The 23,315-nt window shown below is 48.9% G+C and overlaps 1 protein-coding gene across 1 annotated transcript; it reads right to left on the bottom strand.

Annotated features, from left to right (window-relative positions):
* Positions 1-1,632: 1,632 nt before the first annotated feature.
* On the bottom strand, positions 1,633-19,555 carry LOC137357430 (zona pellucida sperm-binding protein 3-like). The gene is made up of 14 exons (XM_068023776.1): positions 19,361-19,555; positions 11,204-11,395; positions 10,409-10,524; positions 10,217-10,320; positions 9,948-10,125; positions 9,734-9,860; positions 9,568-9,656; positions 9,367-9,488; positions 9,165-9,296; positions 7,773-7,840; positions 6,794-6,910; positions 4,539-4,670; positions 3,687-3,826; positions 1,633-1,756 (listed from the first exon to the last, which is right to left on the bottom strand). The coding sequence occupies exons 1-14, from the start codon at positions 19,553-19,555 to the stop codon at positions 1,633-1,635; spliced, it is 1,836 nt and encodes a 611-aa protein (XP_067879877.1).
* Positions 19,556-23,315: the final 3,760 nt, after the last annotated feature.

Consider the following 23,315-nt stretch of genomic DNA (forward strand, 5'->3'; position numbering starts at 1 on the left):
GCCACTGCTCTGGCTGCTGCTGTTTTCCCGATAGGCCATCCCCCCAACAGTATCCAAAACGGTATACTTGTTAGAGAGGGGGATAGCCACAGGGGATTCCTGCACTGACTGCCTACCCTTTCTAGCAGTCACCCATCTATCTGCCTGCACCTTGGGTGTAACCACTTCTCTAAAACTCCTGTCAATGACGCTTTCCGCCACCTGCATGCTCCTAAGTGCATCCAGTTGCTGCTCCAACCGATCCATGCGGTCTGTGAGGAGCTGCAACTGGGTGCACTTCCTGCAGATGTAGTCGCCCGGAACGCTGGAAATGTCACGGACTTCCCACAACTCACAGGTGAAGCACTTCACCCCTCTAACTGACATTTCTAGCACTAATTAGTTAATTGATATAAAATAAGGTGAGAGAGGGGAGAGAGGGGAGAGAGGGGAGAGAGGGGAGAGAGGGGAGAGAGGGGAGAGAGGGGAGCCCCCCCCCTCCGCTAACGGAGATGACAAGCTTATTCTTGTCCATGATTGGACGAGCCTCACTCCATTCAGAAGCAGGATTCAAGTCTGGGTTGGGCTCAAACTTCACGCAGAAACAGGAGGCCATTCAGCCCCTCGAACCTGTTCCGCCATTCGGTCAGATTGTGGCCGATCTGTATCTCAACTCCATAACCCTGGGTTCCGCAAGCCTTAATCCCCTCGCCGAACAAAAAAAAAAAAAATCCCCCTGGGCAATTTTCCACATTTGTCAGGTAGAGGCCAGTGTTGTAGCTGTACTGGAACAGCTTAGCCAGAAGCACAGCTAGTTTTGGAACGCAAGTCTTCAGCACCACAGCCTGAACGTTGTCAGGGCCTTTGCTATCAATCGGAGTGAATCGAATTGGCTGAAGACAGGCCTCTGTGAAGCTGGGGACTTCAGGAGGAGGCTGAGACGGATCATCTGATCATCACCTGGCTAAAAATGGTTGCAAATGCTTCAGTCTTGTCTTTTCACACTGATGTGCTGGGCTCCCCCATCATCGAGGATGGGGGGGGGGGGAAATGTTTGTGGAGCCACCTCCCCTGGATTAATTGTCCACCACCGTTCACGACTGGATGGGGCCGCACTCCAGAGCTTTGATCTGACCCGTTGGTTGTGGGACCGCTTAGCTCTGTCTATTGCATGCTGCTTACGCTGTTTGGCACGCAGATAGTCCTGTGTTGTAGCTTCACCAGGTTGGCACCTCATTACAAAGCATGCCTGGTGCTGCTCCTGGCATGCCCTCCTACACTCCTCAGAGCAACTTCCCGCGACACCAGTCTGAACATTGGCAAGAGTGGCAAGGGACCGAGGCTATCGTTTCTTTGTGTCAGAGCGCTGGGTATATATTTCCTATATTGTCAACACATTGCTGGGAAAAACAAAGGAAATCTTGGGAAAGATCCAGCAGGGCGTCATCGTGGGAAAGGAGCTGTTACAAACAGTTTTGGCAGCATGCAGGCAGTTTGGGCAGTGTATATACACACACACAAAAACAAGACTCAAGCCAGTTTGCCCCCTCTTGCTGTTTCTCAACTGCACTGCGAGATACAGGAGGACTCCACAGGGACGCAAGAAAGCAGCTGACTGTACAGTAAAGGGCTCACTCGTTTATACAGCAGTTTTCACGCCTCCAGGACGCCCTTTCGGACTTTACAGCCGATGAAGTACTTTCGTTTTGAAGTGTAGTCCCTGCTGTAATGTAGGAAGCGCGGCAGATAATTGGCGCACAGCAAGATCCCACGCCCACTGATGAGACAACCAGATTATCTGTTTTTTCAGCTGTGTTTGGGGGATGGGGTGGGTGGGCGGAGTAAATATTGTACCAGGGTCATCAGAGGGGGTCTCCCCTACTCTTGTGAAATAGTGGCCATGGGATCTTTCACTTCAACGGTGCCTCGCTTTGACGTGCCAGCCGAGAGACAGCACCTCCGACAGTGCAGGACCTACGCCCCCCACCCCTGAGGTGAGAGGAAGATGTACTATCCTGCGACCAACCCCCCCTTGGTGATAAAGCGAACCGTGAAATGTTTCCGGGGGCCTTTTCCTCTCGAAGGCACTGACACTGTGCTGGGATACAGACCAGGATATCAGGTACGTCGGCCAGGTGACCAGCCGTGAGCCCACAACAAGCACAGGCTATTCGACCACAGGGTCGTCACAACCAAGAATTAGCACCCCTCCATCCCCCCCCTTACCTAGAGCCCAATCAGGATGAGGACACTGGTGTCTATACTGCGCCCTACCATCATGTGACCCTGGTTAGGGGTAGGGGTGATGCCGAGGGTTTAGTCACACACTACACTTGTAAAATCCATAAGCAACAAAGTTCAGTTCAACACCGGTGATGTTTCTATTCAGAGAGAGACACCTCCTACTAGACCTGACTGCTCAGACAGGCAGTGGGCGCAGGTCCGATGAAATCCTTTCAAATGCACTTGAAACAATATGGAGCCCTTTAAGAAACAAGGGACATTGCACTGGGGATCTCTGAATGCGTGACTTATTCTGTGTCTAACTCCATGCTGTACCTGCCCTGCATGTGTTTGATGGGACAGTGTAGAGGGAGCTTTACTCTGTATCTAACCCCGTGCTGTACCCGTTCTGGGAGTGTTTGATGGGGACAGTGCAGAGGGAGCTTTACTCTGTATCTAACCCCTGTGCTGTACCTGTCCTGGGAGTGTTTGATGGGGACAGTGCAGAGGGAGCTTTACTCTGTATCTAACCCCTGTGCTGTACCTGTCCTGGGAGCATTTGATGGGACAGTGCAGAGGGAGCTTTACTCTGTATCTAACCCCTGTGCTGTACCTGTCCTGGGAGCATTTGATGGGACAGTGCAGAGGGAGCTTTACTCTGTATCTAACCCCTGTGCTGTACCTGTCCTGGGAGCATTTGATGGGACAGTGCAGAGGGAGCTTTACTCTGTATCTAACCCCAGGCTGTACCTGCCCTGGGAGTGTTTGATGGGGCACAGCATTCCTTTATCCGAGGAGGAGCAGGTTCACTCACAGTTGCTGTTGGGAACAATCTCACAGCTGCTCAACGTCAGACACTGTCCTTGGCCTCAGACAGCTGAATATTTGAAGCTCTCACACCCAGTAACCTTGACAGGCCTCTCACTGCTGCCGGGGAGGGAACAGGGCCACCGTTTGCCTGCTGACAGATATGAGGCTATCGCTGCCAGTGTGATTAGCGACACTACTTGTGCTCCAAGGAGCACAGAGGAGCAGTGGGCAGTGATTTAGAAGCTAGGGAGTCCGGAATCTGTAATCCTCTCGAATTCTTTAGGCCAGACAAAAACAAACAAAGAAAGGCTTGCTATTTCTATAGTGCCTTTCGTGACTACAGGATGTCCCAAAGCAATTTACAGCCAACTCAGGACTTTTTTTTTTTTGAAGTATAGTCATTGCTATAATATAGGAAACACGGCAGACAAGTTGCACACAGCAAGATCCCACGGGTAGAAATACTGATCCGATAATCTGCATTTTTAGTAATGTTGGTCGAGAGAGATACTTATTGGCTGCAGGACAACTGAGAAAACTGTTCTTCAAACTAGCACCATGGGATCTTTTATGTTCATGCGAGAGAGCAGACAGGGATCTTGGTTTAACATCATGTCCAAAACACAGCACCTCCGACGCTGCAGCACTCCCTCCGTACTGGGTGGTCAACAGGCCTTTTGTTCCTAAGCCGATTAACAGGTCGCTGACCATGGGAGAGGCTGGATAACAAGGATGAGAATGCAGAGGCAAACTCAACGACCTGGTAAAATCCACTCCTCGGAGAATCAGGTACAGCTGCCGTGTTAGTGAGATCCTGGAAAAAACACCACAAAACTTCACCTTATCCTCAGCGACTTCCTCGCTGTTTCCCACCTGTCCCTCAGGAGCTGTTTCATTCTCTGGAGTTTTAACACACCCTACCCCAACAGGGGCTGGCGTCAGAGACTCTAGCCTGGTAGAATTTGTCCACACTCACTGCACCTTGCATTGGTACATGGACTTCAACTTCATAAAATGACCCAAAATTTGATACTGGGCCCCATATTAGGACAAAGGGCCACAAGCTCGGTCAAAGGTCAGTTTTAAACGAGCGTCTTAAAAAAAGAGAGGCGGAGAGCATTTAGGGAGGGAATTCCAGAGCTTGGGGCCCCAGGCAGCTGAAGGCACGGCAGCCAATGGGAAATCGGGGGATGTTCAAGAGGCCGGAATTGGGAGGAGTGCAGAGATCTCAGAGGGTTGTAGGAGTACAGAGAATGGTGGGGGGGGGGGGGGGGGGTGGGGGGGTGAGACAATGGATGGATTTGAAAATGAGGGTGAGAATTTAAAGGAAGAAAAAAAAGTGTTGCCACATGAGCAGCCCCTGTTGGTCAGTGACCACAGGAGTGATAAATGAACGGGGAGGTGGCACGAGTTGGGATACAAGGTAACAGAGCTTTGGATGAGCCCAAGTTTATTAAGAGATGAAGAGCTCTTCAAGGACCTGAGCTCCTTCCCGATCCTACCTCGATGGGACAAGAGTCACTTACTTGGACTGAGTTCAGACGAGTCCAGCACCAGTTTTTGGGGTGAGCAGATCCTCCCATGTACGGTTGCACCAAGCAAGTGTTGCCAACTCTAGTGAAGGCATGGTGTGCGCCAACTTTGAATGTTGTGTTGACCTGATCAGAGTTTGGGGCCCCTGTCCTTAAGTCTTCTCATGCTGATTTGCAAGATATTCAGAGAATTGTGGAGGGGGGGAAAAAAAAAAAAAAAAAAGCACTGTGCAGAGGGGAACTGAAACATGGCAGAGGGGTACAGACTGAAAAAAGGGCCAGAGGAACTTTGATTTCCCTAGTAATGAATAGCAATGTATTGTACCAGCACTTAATACTGAAAAGCTCAAATTCACCCTCATAACCAATGATAAATAACCATTGCATTACTGTACAGAAACAGGCCATTTGACCCATCTTCTCCCACCCCATTAAATCCTCTTCCTTTCACTCATATCAGGTTTCTCTTTAAATGAGAGTCTTCGATCCTGTTGTAGGATCACGGTCCCGCTATGCTCCCTGTAACCAGTGGTAACCCCATAACCCACTGATTCTCCCAGCAACTCCAGTCATAACATCCCTGCACTGCAGTAAGAGTGATCCTTAGTCAATCCCACTTTTAAACAGCACCTCCTTGGACTCTGCTCTGTTGTGAAGATGACAACTCCGAACTGGAGCCCCAAGGTCACAGCTCAGAAAGTAAAAAAGAATTTGTATAGCGCCTTTTCCAAACACTGGACACTTTGAAAGCACTTTACAACCAATGAAGAACTTTTTGGAAGTGTAAGTCACTTGTAATGTAGGAGATACGATAGACAATTTGTGCACAGCCAGCTCCCACAAACAATGTGATAATGACCCAGATCATCTTTTTTTTGTTTTAGTGATTGTTGGCTGAGGGTTAAATATTGGCCCCAGGACATGGGGGTGGGGGGGGGGAACTCTCCCACCCCTCCTCCCCCACTCTAAGAAGTGGCCATGGGATCTTCTATAATCCACCTGAGCAGGCAGACAGGGCCTCAGTTTAACTTCCCATCTGAAAGATGGCACCTCTGACAGGGCAGTGCTCCTCACTGGCATAGGATGTGCCAACTGAGATGGTTCTGCTCAGGTCCTGGAGAGAGACTCAAGCCCATAACCCTCTGATTCTGAAGACAGCATCTAGAGTGAGATCACAAAGGGCAGTGGACTCAGAGTTCAGGCCTCTTGTGCTCTGCATGATGTGCTGTGACATGAAGTCATTCAACTCCCCTACATGCATTTGCCAGTGCTGATGCACTAACTACATTCCTTCCCCCACCCCCCACCAATACTTTAATATCTCCTTTCCAAAAAATATTTATCCCATTCCTTTTTGAATGATATTCTAGTCTATACTAGAATAACTGCCTGTGGTGAAGCATTCCATGGTCCAATAGCCCAAGAACTTTTCACCTTCCTCCCTGGTTCTTCCAGTCAGAATCCTTGATACCTAGTCATGCACCAGTTGGCTCAATATTTCATCATCTGTTCACAGTAAAGACTCTGGTTTTCACTTACCCCTTTACTAGCTATGCCAGGGCCACTCCTGCTCACCTTGTTGCTACTCCAGGTTCTGCAGCAAATGAGGTGCTCCACCACCTCCCTATTGCCCTCGCCCCATCTTGTTTATGGACGGGAACCAGATCTTGTCCAATGGTATGAAGGGATACAGGACAAAGGTGGGTATGTGGAGTTGAGGGCACAGATCAGCCATGATCTCATTGAACTACAGAACAAGCTTGAGGGGCTGAATGGCCTCCTCCCATTGCCCTATTCCATCCAAGGGCTGCATTGGGAAACTTAAGCCTGCAGCTTACCCTGGTTAAGAGTTGGAGATCTTTGCCAGAGGAACACAACTGCATCCTTCTACCTACCACTAGAAGCTTTTGGCCTGATGGAGACCAGCAACTTCAGGGCTTCACTACTGCTTCCATTTTCTCTGATAAAGGTACAGGTTATGGATGATACAACTTGCACTGTTTTTTGGTGCAGTGTGAAGCTGGTTCTGGGGGGGGGGGGGGGGGGGGTGTAGTGATCCCTTATTAGTACATGGCCAATGGAGTGTTGGACAGAAGTAGACTTGCATGGCCTCAACCACACTCCCAAGACTACTTGACCAGATTTTCTATTCCCTCCTTCCACCTGCCAGGAGGCTATAACAATGCATGCCCCAAGCTCTGGAATCTCCTCCCAAAAACATGCCCCTTAAAAAAAAAACTTGCACTTACATAGCTTTTAATGACAAACATCCCAAGGAGCAAACAAAAATTTGACACCAAGTCACAGAAGGAGATTTGAGACAGGCGAGCAGAAGATTGGTCCAAGAGGCTGGTTTTAATGTGCATCTTAAGAGGGAGAGGCAGAGATTTAGAAAGGGAATTAGAGCTTAGGGAGCAACTGCCGAAGGCAGAGTGATGGGAATCGGGGGATGTAAAGACTGCCTTGAATAACCTGTTACTTAATACCTTCCTTTTGTGGCTGTCAAACTTCGCCTGCTTGCCTCTCAAAGCACCTTGGCAAGTTTAATGTATCCCTTCATGGGTTGTGGGCATCATTGGCAAGGCCAGCATTGGTCATCCATCCCTAAATGCCCTTGAACAGAATTGCTCGCTAGGCCTTTGAGGGCGGTTAAGAGTCAACCACATCGCTGAGAGTCTGGAGTCACATGTAGGCCAGACTGGGTAAGGATGGCAGATTTCCTTCCCCAAAGGGCCATTAGTGAACCAGATGGTTTTAACCAAATTGATGGCACCATTACAGAGATTATGAAACTAGCTTCAATTCCAGATTTTTTCTTCATTCATGGAATTCAAATTCCAACACCATGGAGGGATTTGAACCCATGTCCCCAGGGCATTAGTGTGGGCCTTTGGCAAAGTCCAGCAACATCCCAAGTGTGAGAAGTATAAGTTATTTACAGTTAGAGACCAATCTTGTTCCTTTACTCTATGCAAAGGTAAAGGAAACAATATCCCTGGTCACTTAATCTTTTCTGTCCATCACTGATGTGCATCCTTGGCCTTTACACGTCCTTCAAAGCGGTGTACCCTTTACCATTTGAACTGGCCAAATGTAACTATGATGCTATTACTTTTAAACAATGATCAGTCAGCAAGCAAGGTACACTACCAACATCTATTGACAGTGCTCTGCTACTGCAGTTGAGGGGAGATATTTACTCAAAAAAGGAGAATGCATTCTCTGCACTGATTCTGAGAACTTGGTGATTTTGCCCCTTGCAGCCTCACTTAATTCAGTTTTACACCCACTAGGTGCTGTGTTACAATACAATTAGGCAAGTACAGATCATTTGTACTTGATCAGCATAGCAGGTAGTTTACCAGAATTTCTATTTAAGCACTTGTAAAGTGAAAGGAGTGTTTGAAGAAAAAAAAAAGTTAATTACATAAGATATCAGGACAGGTAACCAAGAGCTTGTTTGAAGAGACTTTAAAAAAAAAGGAATGGGAGTGTTGTGCCCAGGCAGCTGAAAAGCATGTTCAATGGTGAAGCAATTAACTCAAGGACATGCATGTGGTCAGAAGCAGGGTGTGGAGGGCTGGAGAAGGTGGAGTTAGGGAGGGGCAAAGGCCACAGTGAGATTTAAACAGGAGAATTTTAAATTCAAGTGTTGCTACAACAGGAGCCAAATGTAGGTCAGCAAGGGGGGGTTATGGGTGAATATGGGACAGCTCAGGGCAAAATAGTGTAAACACTATAGACACCCCCCTACAGAGAGAGAATTTAAAAAATTGTAAGTGATTGAATCAAGCTAGTACTGAAATCAATACTAGGATTAGGAGATACCCTCCAAGCACTTCTCACTGGAAAAAGCCATTTCTTGACTGCACTGATTTTGTATCACCACAAATTGAGGGCACTCCATACAAAAAAGAAACAAAATAGGTTTAAAGTGGATAATATGGCCAAGAGGAAATGGCCCATGTACACCCTATGTCAAGTTCACACTAAAGCTAGATCGAAGTTACTACAGTAAACAGAACTAGAAGCTCAAATGGGAAATTCAGTGCTGAAAAGACACATTCTAGCCTTTCCATCCCAAAAAAAAAAAGTCAGCAGCATAAAAGTAGTGGGAAAGTAGAGAATGGCAACCAGCTGCAAACATTTGAGGCAGGTGACAAAGCCTGGAAAGGTTGGGAAAATGGGAAGAATCCTGCAGTGACAGCAGCTGCCCTGCAGAGGGTAGCATTGCTTAGCCAGTTAGAAAGTACATAGATGTTTCATGGACAAACATACAACCAACAGATCTGCAGTCAAGGCTAACAGTCATTGAAGACAGGACTCAAATACCAGGCAACATGGAAAGACTGCTTACTTCACTATTTAGACTCAATAGACAGTTACCAGCGAACGTTGAGTACTAGGTCAGGTTTATTGCTAACTAGTTCAATGGTGTTTGGTTATGTTTCCTGTACAGGAACAAGGCTATCAATGAAGCAGAGATCAGACAGACAGCTGTCACAGTCAGGGCTACAATCAGGACCACCTCAAACTCCACACCTACAAAGCAATGAGAAACCAATGGTTAGTGAAGGAAACACTGAGGGGAAAATGGAAACTAGCAGTCAGCCAACTCACCACCTGGAGACCTTTTCAGCCTTCGCTCAACCTCATTCAGGGATGCAGTTGCCAAGTCAGTCACCTCAGTATCCAGAATGACCAGGGGTCCAAGTGAGGCCTCACCCTCCCACTTCAATCCAGCTTCACTCTCTGCAATATCAAACATGCCAGTTAGAGGGGTAAAGGGAGACCTCCCACATCTAGAGGATCAATGTCCTACCAGCTTCAGGTACAAGATCCCTCCATCCTCTGGAAGGAAATCGGAACTCCCTTGTGGCACCACAGTTACCCACATGGCAACAGGCACAAATGTCATTGTTGGATTCCTCCAATGGGGTCCAGCTAAACAAGAGAAACAGTTGATCAACCAGGTTGTCAATCACACTTCCAAACAACATCCCTGAGAGGAGAGGGAACTTACACATTCTGCATCTTGTGGAAAGTACAAGCTTTGTTCATAGAATCTCTCCGATCCACTGGAGCAACTTTCAGGTGACATGTAATGAAAATCTGTGGGATAAATTTCAACACAAGTTATTTAGTGACTCCTCCCAATATAGAGAGCCCAATGATCAGCTTCCACTTACCAAGGAACGGTCACCTGCAAAGAAGCGGAAAGCATCCAGGTCAAACTGGAGCTTGTCCAGCTCACGCTCGTCTCTTGGCAACACGAAGGTTGAAAAGGAGTCCTCAGCTTTGCTGTCCAGGAGGCAACTGGAGAAAGATTCAAAAAGGGACATGAAGTGAATCAAGTGAAGCCATTGAGATGGGAGCAGCTGGAGAAAGCAGAGAGCTCCTTACCCATTGTAGTCAATGATGCTGTATCTCGGGGTGGAATCCTTGTCTGGGCTCAATGTAGCTACACAGCGGTCAATGTAGAGCTTCAGGGGCATGTGGTTGGTCATTGAAACAGAGGCCTCAATGTGAATGAGGTCACCCAGGTAGTAGACAGTCGAGGTGCGCTCTGTAAGCCAGTCATCTGAAGTACAAGAGGACAAGGGTTGAAGACAGTGGGTACAACTCCCAGTGGGTGAGTACAGGAAATCACTCCCCATCCACCCATCACATACCATTCATTAGGCGCAGAGAGAATGACAGATGCCCTTCTCCAGACTTGGTGGAGCTGAATGGGATCCAGGTGGGCTTGATGGGGTTACTGCTCACATTCCCCTTCCTGGAAGGATAGGAGAGTTATTTTAGGACAACTTCAGAGAACTTGCATTGGACTGAAAATTCATTAATAAAAATCACTCATCTATTACCTAAAATAATGACACTCGATGGGAACGACAGCTCCATTTGTTCTCACAATGACAGATCCATGATACTGGGGGGTGTGGTTCAGGTGGGTGGTGTAGACCAGGAAATCTCCAGCCATCTGAAAGACATCAGGTAAAGGAATTGATGAACTGATCTCAATGGAAGATATTTATCTATATTGGTCAGCAACAGGAATTGCTGAATATTGGTATTGAACTAGCTACTCAAGCACTCCCTGTAACTGTTCGATCCCCCTTTATTGGAGGACACTTCCAGCCTGCAAACCAAAAACCCTAAATCCCACAGAAAGAGCTCCCATGTAAACATCCAAGTGAGCTGCCAGTTACCCTGCTCTGGAACACCAAACCATTATTCATGGACTCACTGAAGTAATTCTCAGCTGTAATTGCTCAAATAGAAACACCAAAAACAGAGCTGCCTTGAATATATTAAAACCCAACTGCACTGGTTTAGCCTTCAAAAATGGAAGCCACACAAGATGGAATTTCTTGACTGTGAATGGAGGAAGCAGGTGTCAATGAGAGACAGGAAAGGAAGGACTAGCTTGAAGAAAACAGAATAATAAGGTTTGAGAGCAGGTGATACAAGTTAAAGGCAACAACATCTGAGTGTTAAGCTTCTTTCCGATACTTACCAAAAACAAAATAAATAGTTAGGGTGAATGTTAACAGAGAGACAGTACACAGAGACAGGAACAAGTCTTCATGAATGTTCAGGAAATCAGTGTTGAAAATGTACACATGAAGTTTAGAACAAGAGTCAATGACTCACATTACCTGTAATCTGCTGCCACACTCATGGAGCCCATAGTCAAAGAGGACAGTGTGGTTCTGAGAGTAGATCCTGGTCGGCCGACAACCTGCTGTCCCCAGGGTCAGGTCAGCAGCTTTAATCAGATGCCTGGTTCCAAATAAATCCATCTGGACCCTGACCAGCAGGTTCTGCTCTCCACACTGCACCATCACAGTCTGCAGTGGAGACACACTTCGACCCTCAGACACACGGAAATGGGAACCAAAGGGAGGCCCAGTTGGAGGGACTCTCTGAGGCACAGGGGTGGCTTTTACTCTTCTCCATGGAAACCTCTGGTCTCGAAACTGTTGCCAAGTATCAGAACAACAGACAACTCCAACTAACACCAGCACTGGGAACAAACCCCTCATTACAAAATCCCCCATGATACCAAACAACTCAACCATCCCTTCACCCACCAACCAGCTCCTTTTATACACACAACCTGCAGTCACCTGACACCAATGATCCCAGAAGCAGCAACATTGAGCCAATTAACCAGCTCCAATCTCCACAATTTCCACCCAATGACAGAACCCATGGATGTATTGGTTGGAGGGCCTATTTTATTTAGACCAATAGGAGTGACTCTGAGTTGGCCCAGTGTCACCTGACACAAATCAGCTCCACAATTTCTCATGTTGAAAGGAACCATTAATACAACAATCTAACGTGGCTTTGATAATTGATCATAGAGTCAGAGAGTCAAGCAGCACAGAAACAGGCCCTTCGGCCCATCCTGACTGTGCCGGTCATCAAGCACCTAACTATTGTAGTCCCATTTTCCTGCACTTGGCCCGTAGCCTTGTATGCTATGACATTTCAAGTGCTCATCTAAACACTTCTTAAATGTTGTGAGGGTTCCTGCCTCTCCCACCTCTTCAGGCAGTGCGTTCCAAATTCCAACCACCCTCTGGGTGAAAATTCTTTACCTCAAATGCACCCTAAATCTCCTGCCCCTTACCTTAAATCTATGCCCCCTGTTTATTGACCCCTCCGCTAAGGGAAAACGTTTCTTCCTATTTAATCTATCCATGGCTTTCATAATTTTGTATACCTCAATCATGTCCCCCCTCAGCCTTCTCTGCTCGAAGGAAAACAACCCTAACCTTTTCTGGTCTCTCTTCATAGCTGAAATGCTCCAGCCCAGGCAACATCCTGGTGAATCTCCTCTGCACCCTCTCCAGTGCAATCACATCCTTCCTGTAGTGTGGTGCCCAGAACTGTACACAGTACTCCAGCTGTGGCCTAACTAGTGTTTTATACAGCTCCATCACCTCCCTGCTCTTATATTCTATACCTCGGCTAATAAAGGCAAGTATCTCATATGCCTTCCTAACTACCTTATCTACCTGTGCTGCTGCCTTCAGTGATCTTTGCACAAGTACACCAAGGTCCCTCTGACTCTCTGTACTTCCTAGGGTTCTACCATCCATTGTATATTCCCTTGCCTTGTTAGTTCTCCCAAAATGCATCACCTCACACTTCTCAGGATTAAATTCCATTTGCCACTGCTCTGTCCATCCTACCAGCCCATCTGTACCATCCTGTAATCTAAGGCTTTCCTCCTCACTATTTACGACACCACCAATTTTTCGTCTCATCCGCGAACTTACTGATCATGCCCCCTATATTCACGTCTAAATCATTAATGTACACTACAAACAGCAAGGTTCCCAGCACCGATCCCTGCGTTACACCACTGGTCACAGGCTTCCACTCGCAAAAACAACCCTCGACCATCACCCTCTGCCTCCTGCCACTAAGCCAATTTTGGATCCAATTTGCCAAATTGCCCTGAATCCCATGGGCTCTTACCTTCTTAACCAATCTCCCATGCGGCACAGTGGCGCAGTGGTTAGCACCGCAGCCTCACAGCTTGAAGGACCCAGGTTCGATTCTGGGTACTGCCTGTGTGGAGTTTGCAAGTTTTCCCTGTGACAGTGTGGGTTTTCGCCGGGTGCTCCGGTTTCCTCCCACAGCCAAAGACTTGCAGATTGATAGGTAAATTGGCCATTATAAATTGCCCCTAGTGTAGGTTGGTGGTAGGGAATATGGGATTAGTGTAGGGTTAGTATAAATGGGTGGTTGTTGGTTGACACGGACTCGGTGGGCCGAAGGGCCTGTTTCAGTGCTGTATCTCTAAATAAATAAATAAAAGCCTTACTGAAGTCCATGTCAACTACATCAACGGCTTTACCCTCATCTACACATCTAGTCACCTCCTTGAAAAATTCAATCAAGTTAGTTAGACACGATCTCCCCCTGACAAAGCCGTACTGACTATCTCTGATTAATCCCTGCCTCTCCAAGTGGAGGTTAATCCTGTCCCTCAGAATTTGTTCCAATAGTTTCTCAACCACTGATGTTAGACTCACCGGCCTGTAATTTCCTGGTGTATCCTTCTACCTTTCTTGAATAATGGTACCACATTCACTGTCCTCCAGTCCTCTGGTACCTCTCCTGTGGCCAGACCGGATTTGAAAATTTGTGTCAGAGCCCCTGCTATTTCCTCCCTTGCCTCACATAACAGCCTGGTATACATCTCATCTGGGCCTGGGGATTTATCTACTTTTAAGCCCACAAAAACAGCTAATACTTCCTCCCTTTCAATACTAGTATGTTCAAGTATATCACAATCCCCCTCCCTGATCTCTACACCTACATCGTCCTTCTCCATAGTGAACACAGGTGAAAAGTAATCCTTTAAAACCTCACCTATGTCCTCCAGCTCCACACACAGATTGCCGCCTCTCATGTCCCCTGTTCGCTCTCCTAATTACTTTTTAAAGTACCCCCCACACTTTCTATACTCCTCTCGGGCCTCTGCTGTTTTCAGCACTCTGAATCTGCCATAAGCCTCCTTTTTTCCTGATGCAATCCTTTATATTCCTGGACTTGTTGGTCCTACCCTTCACGTTTATGCGAACATCTGATGTAGATTTTCCTACAAGTAGCTGCTCCCAGTCCACTTTGGCCAGATCCTGTTTTATCATATTGAAATTGACCTTTCCCCAATTCAGCACCTTTATTTGCAGTCCATCTTTGTCCTTTTCCATAACTACCTTAAATCTTACAGAGTTATGGTCACTATCCCCGAAATGCACCCCCACTGACACATCTACTACTTGTTCAGCTTCATTAACTAGAATTAGGTCCAGAACCGCCCCTTCTCTTGTCGGACTTTCTATGTACTGACTCAAAAAGCTCTCCTGTATGCATTTTAAGAATTCCGCCCCCTTTAAGCCTTTTGCACTCAGACTATCCCAGTTGATATTAGGGAATTTGAAACCCCCTACTTGAGTGGAGGGGACCTTACAGTTGATCAGTCTGGGACTGAACTCCACTCCAATTGCCCCGAACCCATAGACTGTAAAACACGAGAAGCTCCCCAGCACCCGCTGATAACTAGAATTATATCACCAGGGGGAAACCCTTCGTCCAAAGTAAAAACCCAAAGTCGAGGCAAAGTAACTGAAATCTCAATTATCCTGTGTGTGCACAGTGATGAATGGTACGATGGGAAATTGAGGCTGTCACACTGGTACAACAACAACTTGTAATTATAACCCACCTTTAACATATAGAAACATCCCAAGTTTCCTCACAGAGGTGGAATCAGTGACAATGAGACTCCGAGCCAAAGAAGGAGTGACCAGAAGCTTCATCAATAATCTGGCTTCTCAGCTGGCTCTTAACGGAGGAGAGAGAGGTGGAGAGACAGAGGTTCAATAAATTCAAGAGAGTGGGACTTAAATGACTGAAGACCTGGCCGCCAATGGTGGGGTGAATGAAGGGGAGGGTCCACAGGCTGGAGTTACTGGAGCTTGAGTTCTGAAATGGGGGGGAGCGATTACCAGAGGTTGGTATTTGGAAGACATGGTTGTGCAGTGAAGAGGAAGAGTTACTCGGTATCTAACCCTGTTTTTTTTTGTGTAGAGGGAGCTTTACTCTGCATCTAACCCCTGTTTTTTTTTTTGTTTGTTTTTTAACTAACCTCTTTTTTTTTTACTTTTCCCGTTTTTTTTTTCTTTTTGTCGTGGGGGCCTTTATTCCTCAGGCCCCATTATATATTTTTTATATGTCGAGGGGGCCTTTATACCCCAGGCCCCTTTTATATATTTTTTATGTCGAGGGGGCCTTTATTCCTCAGGCCCCCTTTATATACACACTTATATTTTTAAAATAACTTTATTAAAACCAGATAAATAAACAAAAAAACTCAAATTAAAATGCCATTCTCGGCGTCGACAATGCACTCCAGTCCCTGCGGTGCCCACCGGTCGCGGAAGGCCTCAAGCGTACCGGCGGACACTGCATGCTCCTTTTCCAGGGACACCCGGGCGCGAACGTAACCGCGGAAGAGGGGCAGGCAATCGGGGAGGACGGACCCCCGACGGCTCGCAACCTGGACCTGTGAATTGCCACCTTGGCCAGGCCCAGGAGCAGACCGACGAGGAGATCCTCCTCCTTGCCCAAGCCCCTCCGCACCGGGTGCCCAAAGATCAGGAGCGTGGGACTGAAGTGCAGCCAGAATTTGAGGAGCAGCCCCTTCAGATACTCAAATAGGGGCTGCAACCTCGCACACTCCGTATAAATGTGGAACACGGACTCGTCCAGGCCGCAGAAAGTACAGGTGGCCTGGGAGTCCGTGAACCTACCTAAAAGCCTATTGCACGGGACTGCTCTGTGCAGCACCCTCCACCCCAGGTCCCCGATGTCAAGGGGGAAGACTCCCGCGTAGAGAGACCTCCATCGGGGTTTCCCCTTGCCGCCAGATGGCAACGCGGACCGCCAGGGCGTGTCCGGCCGGCTGACGAGGGCGAGGAAGTGGAGAGTGTGCAGGAGCAGCCCGTACAGGAAACCCCTCCGCGCCGATTGGAATGGCACGGAGGGCATTTCCGAGAGGCGGCTCGGGTTGTGCGGGACCGGCTCCCGAGGAGGGTTTCGGGGCCTGGGTCCGATGAGCAGTTCCGGCCGAGCGGGTGTCAGCACGGCCGGGATCGCTCTGCACTCCCGAGCCCCCTCGCCACCCGCAGTGAGGGGCGTCCCGGGTGTTTCGGCTACTCCTCCGCCCGCCGGACCGTCCCCGGAGTCGGCCGCCCGGACAGCCGAGGCGCTCCCCCACCGGCGGAGGAGGCGACCATGTTCCAGACTCGGAATAGATCCCGGTAAAAGACAGGCAACTCCCTCAGAGAGGCGCGGCTAACGGACTCCACCAGGAGCTGCGTGTCGTCTTGAAGGCAGTGACACTGGCGGAAAAATACGTCGCCAGCGCACACAGTCTAGGAGGACGCTTGACGTACAGGTATCTCTGCAGGGTCCGAAGGCGGAGAGTCGCAGCCTGGGTGCGGATGCACACCAGCGACTGACCGCCCTCCTCGATCGGGAGACTCAGGACCGCGGCAGAGACCCAGTGTTTCCTCTTGCCCCAGAAGAAATCGACGAGTTTCTTCTGGATCTTGGTGGCAAATACAGGGGGCGGGGCCAAAGTGACCAACCGGTACCACAGCATGGAGGCCACCAGTTGGTTTATGACCAGCGCTCGGCCCCTGTAGGAAAGCACTCGGAGCAGTCCTGTCCAGCGCCCCAGCCGAGCGGTGGCGTTCGCCTCCAACTCCTGCCAGTTTGCCGGCCAGGCTTCCTCAGTGGGGCTAAGGTGAACTCCCAGATAGAGGAGGTGCGTGGTGCTCCACGCAAAAGGTGTCATCTCCTCCGGCAGGGAGTCCACCTGCCAGTGACCCACCAGGAGTCCGGAACATTTCTCCCAATTGATCCTCGTGGAGGACGCGGCGGAAAAGGTCTGCTGGCAGTCACGCATCCTCCGCAAGTCAACGGGATCTGTGACCGCGAGGAGCACGTCGTCGGCGTAAGCCGAGGGGACGACCCGCATGGCCGGCTCGCACAGAGCCAATCCCGTCAACCTCCTGCGAAGCAGGCAGAGGAAGGGCTCCACGCAGACGGTATACAATTGGCCGGACATGGGGCATCCCTGACGCACTCCTCTCCCAAAGCGAAGGGGCGCTGTCAAGGACCTGTTAACTTTGAATAAGAATTAGAATTAGAATTAGAACATTACAGCGCAGTACAGGCCCTTCGGCCTTCGATGTTGCGCCGACCTGTGAAACCATCTGACCTACACTATTCCATTTTCATCCAATGACCACTTAAATGCCCTTAAAGTTGGCGAGTATACTACTGTTGCAGGCAGGGCATTCCACGCCCCTACTACTCTCTGAGTAAAGAAACTACCTCTGACATCTGTCCTATATCTATCACCCCTCAACTTAAAGCTATGTCCCCTCGTGTTTGCCATCACCATCCGAGGAAAAAGACTCTCACTATCCACCCTATCCAACCCTCTGATTATCTTATATGTCTCTATTAAGTCACCTCTCCTCCTCCTTCTCTCCAACGAAAACAGATCCTTGCGGTACACCACTAGTAACTAAACTCCAGGATGAACATTTGCCATCAACCACCACCCTCTGTCTTCTTTCAGTGAGCCAATTTCTGATCCAAAGCTCTAAATCACCTTCAACCCCATACTTCCGTATTTTCTGCAATAGCCTACCGTGGGGAACCTTATCAAACACCTTACTGAAATCCATATACACCACATCCACTGCTTTACCCTCATCCACCTGTTTGGTCACCTTCTCGAAAAACTCAATAAGGGTTGTGAGGCACGACCTACCCTTCACAAAACAGTGCTGACTATCGCTAATGAACTTATTCTTTTCAAGATGATTATAAATCCTGTCTCTTATAACCTTTTCCAACATTTTACCCACAACCGACGTAAGGCTCACAGGTCTATAATTACCAGGGCTGTCTCTACTCCCCTTCTTGAACAAGGGAACAACATTTGCTATCCTCCAGTCTTCCGGCACTATTCCTGTCGACAATGACGACATAAAGATCAAGGAAAAAGGCTCTGCAATCTCCTCCCTAGCTTCCCAGAGAGTCCTAGGATAAATCCCATCTGGCCCAGGGGACTTATCTATTTTCACACTTTCCAAAATTGATAATACCTCCTCCTTGTAAACCTCAATCCCATCTAGCCTAGTAGTCTGAATCTCAGTATTCTCCTCGACAAAATTTTCTTTCTCTACTGTAAATACTGACGCAAAATATTCATTTAACACTTCCCCTACCTCCTCTGATTCCACACACAGCTTCCCACTACTATCCTTGATTGGCCCTAATCTAACTCTAGTCATTCTTTTATTCCTGATATACCGATAGAAAGCCTTAGGGTTTTCCCTGATCCTATCCGCCAATGACTTCTCGTGTCCTCTCCTTGCTAGACACTCTGCGGTGGCGTATAAAAGTCGGACCCGGGCCACGAAATGCGGTCCGAGTCCGAAAGCGCACAGAGTCCCGAAAAGGTAGTCGTGATCCACCCTGTCGAACACCTTCTCCTGATCGAGGGAGAGAAAGGCGACCGACTGACCAGTCCTCTGGGAAAGATGGATCAGGTCCCGGACCAGGTGGATGTTGTCCTGGATGGACCGGCCCGGGACCGTGTAGACTGGTCGGGGTGGATCATGTGGGCCAGCACGGAGCCCAGGCGGGTAGACATAGCCCGGGCAAAGATCTTATAATCCGTGCTGAGGAGGGAGACCGGACGCCAGTTTTTAAGCAGGCGGAGATCGCCCCTCTTCGGCAGCAAGACGATGACCGCCCTGCGCCACAAGAGGGGCATCTCCCGGGTCGCCAGGCTTTCCCCCAGGACCCGCGCGTAATCGTCCCCCAGGATGTCCCAGAACGCCCTGAGGAACTCCACGGTCAACCCATCCAGCCCTGGGGATTTGCCCCTTGAGAGCTGGTGGAGGTCGCCAGTCAGCTCCGCCAACGTGAGCGGAGCCTCCAATCCTTCAGCGCCCTCCAGGCTGACCTGCAGCAGGTCCTCCCACAAAACTCTGCGCGCATCCTCGCTGGACGGATCCGGAGAGAACAACGCACTGTAATAAGTACGGACCAGGAGGCCCATTCCCTCCGGATCCGTGATGGAGGATCCATCGTCGGCCAGCAGCTCAACGAGCTGCTTACGGACCCCCCGCCATTTTTCCAGCGAGTAGAAGAAGGGTGAGGCGCGGTCCAAATCTTCCAGGCGCATTTGGCAACTCCTGCATTACTCCAGCACATCTTTGTGGAGTTTTGGCCAGCCAAACCGCTGTCTTATGCAGGCTTTGGTCTTTAGTATACCGGCATGTACAGTCACTGTAGTCCCGTGAGCCCTTCTCAATATTTCTCTCCGGTACCTCCGCGGCACCAATAACTGGTGAACTACTGTCCACTCCTTGCTCTCCGGTCTGTGAGGTGAACTCCATTTCCTCATCAGTACCACATTCCTTAATTAGTAGCAATCAGGGACTCCCTCTGCTTCACTTTCAGACTGGGCAGCCTGTGCTAACTCTCGCAATACTGGGTCGGCTCGCTGAGCCTCAGCTAGGAAAAATCCATTTAATTCATTCCCTGGGTCTCCTAATTTTCCAAAGAAAGTCTCAGATAGACAGACCTCATGGTCATCTGCCTGCAGCGCCAATGCAGTCTCCTCTGGGGGAGTTGGTTTGATCATGGCCTGACCCACTACACATTCAGGGAAACCGCAGGGGTCCGTCTCCTTCCACCGCCCTGTCTCTCTGACCTCCTGCGGTCTTTCTTTCACTAGTGGAGGGGGTGCTACCACCTTCACCCCTGCCAGATCATTACCTAGGAGCAGGTCAACCCTGTCCACAGGCAAACTAGAGACAATCCCTATGGTCAGTGGTCCCGAAACCAGGTCGCACTCCAGGTGTACCCAGTGTACAGGTACAGGTATACACTGCCCTCCAATACCACTCACCACCATTGTGGTGTTCACTGCACTCTCTGGGGGAAAGGTCAGGCCTTTTCCCATGAAAAGGGATCTAGAGGCTCCTGTATCCCTGAGAATCACTATGGGCTTGCTTGCCCCACTCGAGGGCTATGGGGTTACTTTCCCTTCAGACACAAATCCCTGATAACCTTCAGGAATCTTATTAAATTTTGCTGCACTTGCAGCCGTAAGCTTCCTGGGTCTCACTCTTACTGCCGTTAAAGGCACAGCTTGTTCTGCCGTACTTTCCATCAGGGTCCCCGTCTTCACTGAGCGGGTGGGCCCTGATTAACCGTACAGGTTTTCCCTTTATCTTCCTGCAGTCAGCTTTTTAAATGCCCTGCTTTATTACAATGGAAGTATGCAGGTCCTCTTGCTCACAGCACCTTCCTTTCTGGCTCGAGGAGGGCCCTCTGCGTCTCCTGCTTTTCTTTCCTCCCAAGACTGCTCGGGATCCTAACCCCTTCGCACCCTTTGTCCTTTCGGGATTTGTGAGGGTGACTCGAAAACGTCCTCCCCTGGGAAACAGACTTATAAATTAAAGCAAACTCATCGGCCAGAACGGCCGCTTGCCGGGCTCCCTGAACCTGCTGCTCCTCCACATGTGTCTTTATGGAGAATGGGAGAGAGTGTTTAAATTTCTCTAACAGGGTGACTTCTCTGAGATTCTCATAGCTGAGCTGTACTTTAAGAGCCCTCAGCCACTGGTCAAAAGCCAGCTGCTTACTTCTTTCAAACTCCAGATAAGTTTGATGAGCTTGCTACTTGACGGTTCGAAACTTTTGCCGATAGGCTTCGGATATTAATTCACATGCGCCGAGAGCATTTTTGGTCAGTTCATAATTTGATGAACTCTCATCTGGCAACAGGGAATAAACTTCATTGGATTTTCCAGTTAGCTTGCTCTGTAGTAAAAGAGGCCAGGTCTCAGCTGGCCATTTTAGGTGCCTTGCCAGTTTCTCAAAGGATACAAAAAAATATTTCTACATGTTCCTTATTGAATTTTAGAATGAGTTGAGCTAGTTTTAACAATTCTGTACCCAGCCCTGAATTATACTCCTTCATATTGGCCATGCTTTCACTGGGGTTACTCTGTCGCCCCGCATCACTCTCTTTCTTTGCATTCTTTCTGTAATGTTCTTTCTCGCTCTCGTTCCTTCTCCTGTCTTTCATTTTCTTCACGTTCCTTCTGAAGCTACTTTTTTTTTATTATTCATGCATGGGATGTGGGCATCGCTGGCCAGGCCAACATTTATTGCCCATCCCTCCTTGCCCTTGAGAAGGTGGTGGTGAGCTGCCTTCTTGAACCGCTGCAGTCCATGTGGTGTAGGCATACCCACAGTGCTGTTGTCAGGAAGGGAGTTCCAGGATTTGACCCAGCAACAGTGAAGGAACGTTGATATAGTTCCAAGTCAGGATGGTGTGTGACTTGGAGGGGAACTTGCAGGTGGTGTTCCCATGCATTTGCTGCCCTTGTCCTTCTAGGTGTTAGAGGTCGCAGGTTTGGAAGGTGCTGTCGAAGGAACCTTGGTGCATTGTTACAGTGCATCTTGCAGATGGTACACACTGCTGCCACTGTGCGTCGGTGGTGGAGGGAGTGAATGTTTGTGGATGGGCTGCTTTGTCCTGGATGGTGTCGAGCTTCTTGAGTGTTGTTGGATCTGCACTCATCCAGGCAAGTGGAGAGTATTCCATCACACTCCTGACTTATACCTTGTAGATGGCGGACAGGCTTTGGGGAGTCAGGAGGTGAGTTACTCACCGCAGGATTCCTAGCCTCTGACCTGCTCTTGTAGCCACGGTATTTATATGGCTACTCCAGTTCAGTTTCTGGTCAATGGTAGCCCCGAGGTTGTTGATAGTGGGGGATTCAGCGATGGTAATGCCATTGAATATCAAGGGGAGATGGTTAGATTCTCTCTTGTTGAAGACGGTCATCACCTGGCACTTGTGTGGCGCGAGTGTTACTTATCAGCCCAAGCCTGGATATTGTTCAGGTCTTGCTGCATTTCTACACGGACTGCTTCAGTATCTGAGGAGTTGCGAATGGTACTGAACATTGTGCAAAATTAGCGAACATTCCCACTTATGACCTTATGATTGAAGGGAGGTCATTGATGAAGCAGCTGAAGATGGTTGGGCCGAGGACACTACCCTGAGGAACTCCTGCAGTGATTTCCTGGAGCTCAGATGATTGACCTCCAACAACCACAACCATCTTCCTTTGCACTAGGTGTGACTCTAACCAGCGGAGGGTTTTCCCCCTGATTCCCATTGACTTCGGTTTTGCTAGGGCTCCTTGATGCCATACTCGGTCAAATGCTGCCTTGATGTCAAGGGCAGTCGCTCTCACCTCACCTCTTGAGTTCAGCTCTTTTGTCCATGTTTGAACCAAGGCTGTAATGAGGTCAGGAGCTGAGTTTGCCCTGGTGGAACCCAAACTGAGCGTCACTGAGCAGGTTATTGCAAAGCAAGAGTCACTTGATGGTACTGTTGATGACACCTTCCATCACTTTGCTGATGACTGAGAGTAGACTGATGGGGCGGTAATTGGCCGGGTTGGACTTGTCCTGCTTTTTGTGTACAGGACATACCTGGGCAATTTTCCACATTGCAGTGTAGATGCCAGTGTTGTAGCTGTACTGGAACAGCTTGGCTATGGGTGCGGAAAGTTCTGGAGCACAGGTCTTCAATACTATAGCCGGTATATTGTGAGGGCCGACAGCCTTTGCAGTATCCAGTGCCTTCAGCTGTTTCTTGATATCACGCGGAGTGAATCGAATTGGCTGAAGTCTGGCATCTGTGATGCTGGGGAGTTCAGGAGGAGGCCGAGATGGATCATCAACTCGACACTTCTGGCTGAAGATGGACGCAAATTCTTCAGCCTTATCTTACGCACTGGGTTCCCCCATCATTGAGGATGGGGATATTTGTGGAGCCACCTCCTCCAGTTAGTTGTTTAATTGTCCACCAGCATTCAAGGCTGGTTGTGGCAGGAATGCAGAGCTTAGATCTGATCCGTTGGTTATGGGATCACTTCGCTCTGTCTATCGCATGCTGCTTACGCAAGGTTGACACCTCTTTTTGAGGTATGCCTGGTGCTGCTCCTGACATGCCCTCCTGCACTCTTCATTGAACCAGGGTTGGTCTCCTGGCTCGATGGTAATGGTAGACTGGGGGACATGCCGGGCCATGAGGTTACAGATTGTACAATTCTGCTGCTGCTGATGGCC

The sequence above is a fragment of the Heterodontus francisci genome, chromosome 48 (genome assembly GCF_036365525.1).
Source record: "Heterodontus francisci isolate sHetFra1 chromosome 48, sHetFra1.hap1, whole genome shotgun sequence".
Lineage (NCBI taxonomy): Eukaryota > Metazoa > Chordata > Chondrichthyes > Heterodontiformes > Heterodontidae > Heterodontus > Heterodontus francisci.

Coding starts and splice junctions, on each gene's coding strand:
- LOC137357430 (XM_068023776.1), bottom strand. CDS start 19,555: ATGGAGTTCACCTCACAGACCGGAGAGCAAGGAGTGGACAGTAGTTCA. Junction 10,126..10,216: donor CTCTCTGCGCCTAATGAATG/GTATGTGATGGG, acceptor CTTGTACTTCAG/ATGACTGGCTTACAGAGCGC. Junction 9,297..9,366: donor GGATCTTGTACCTGAAGCTG/GTAGGACATTGA, acceptor TTGATATTGCAG/AGAGTGAAGCTGGATTGAAG.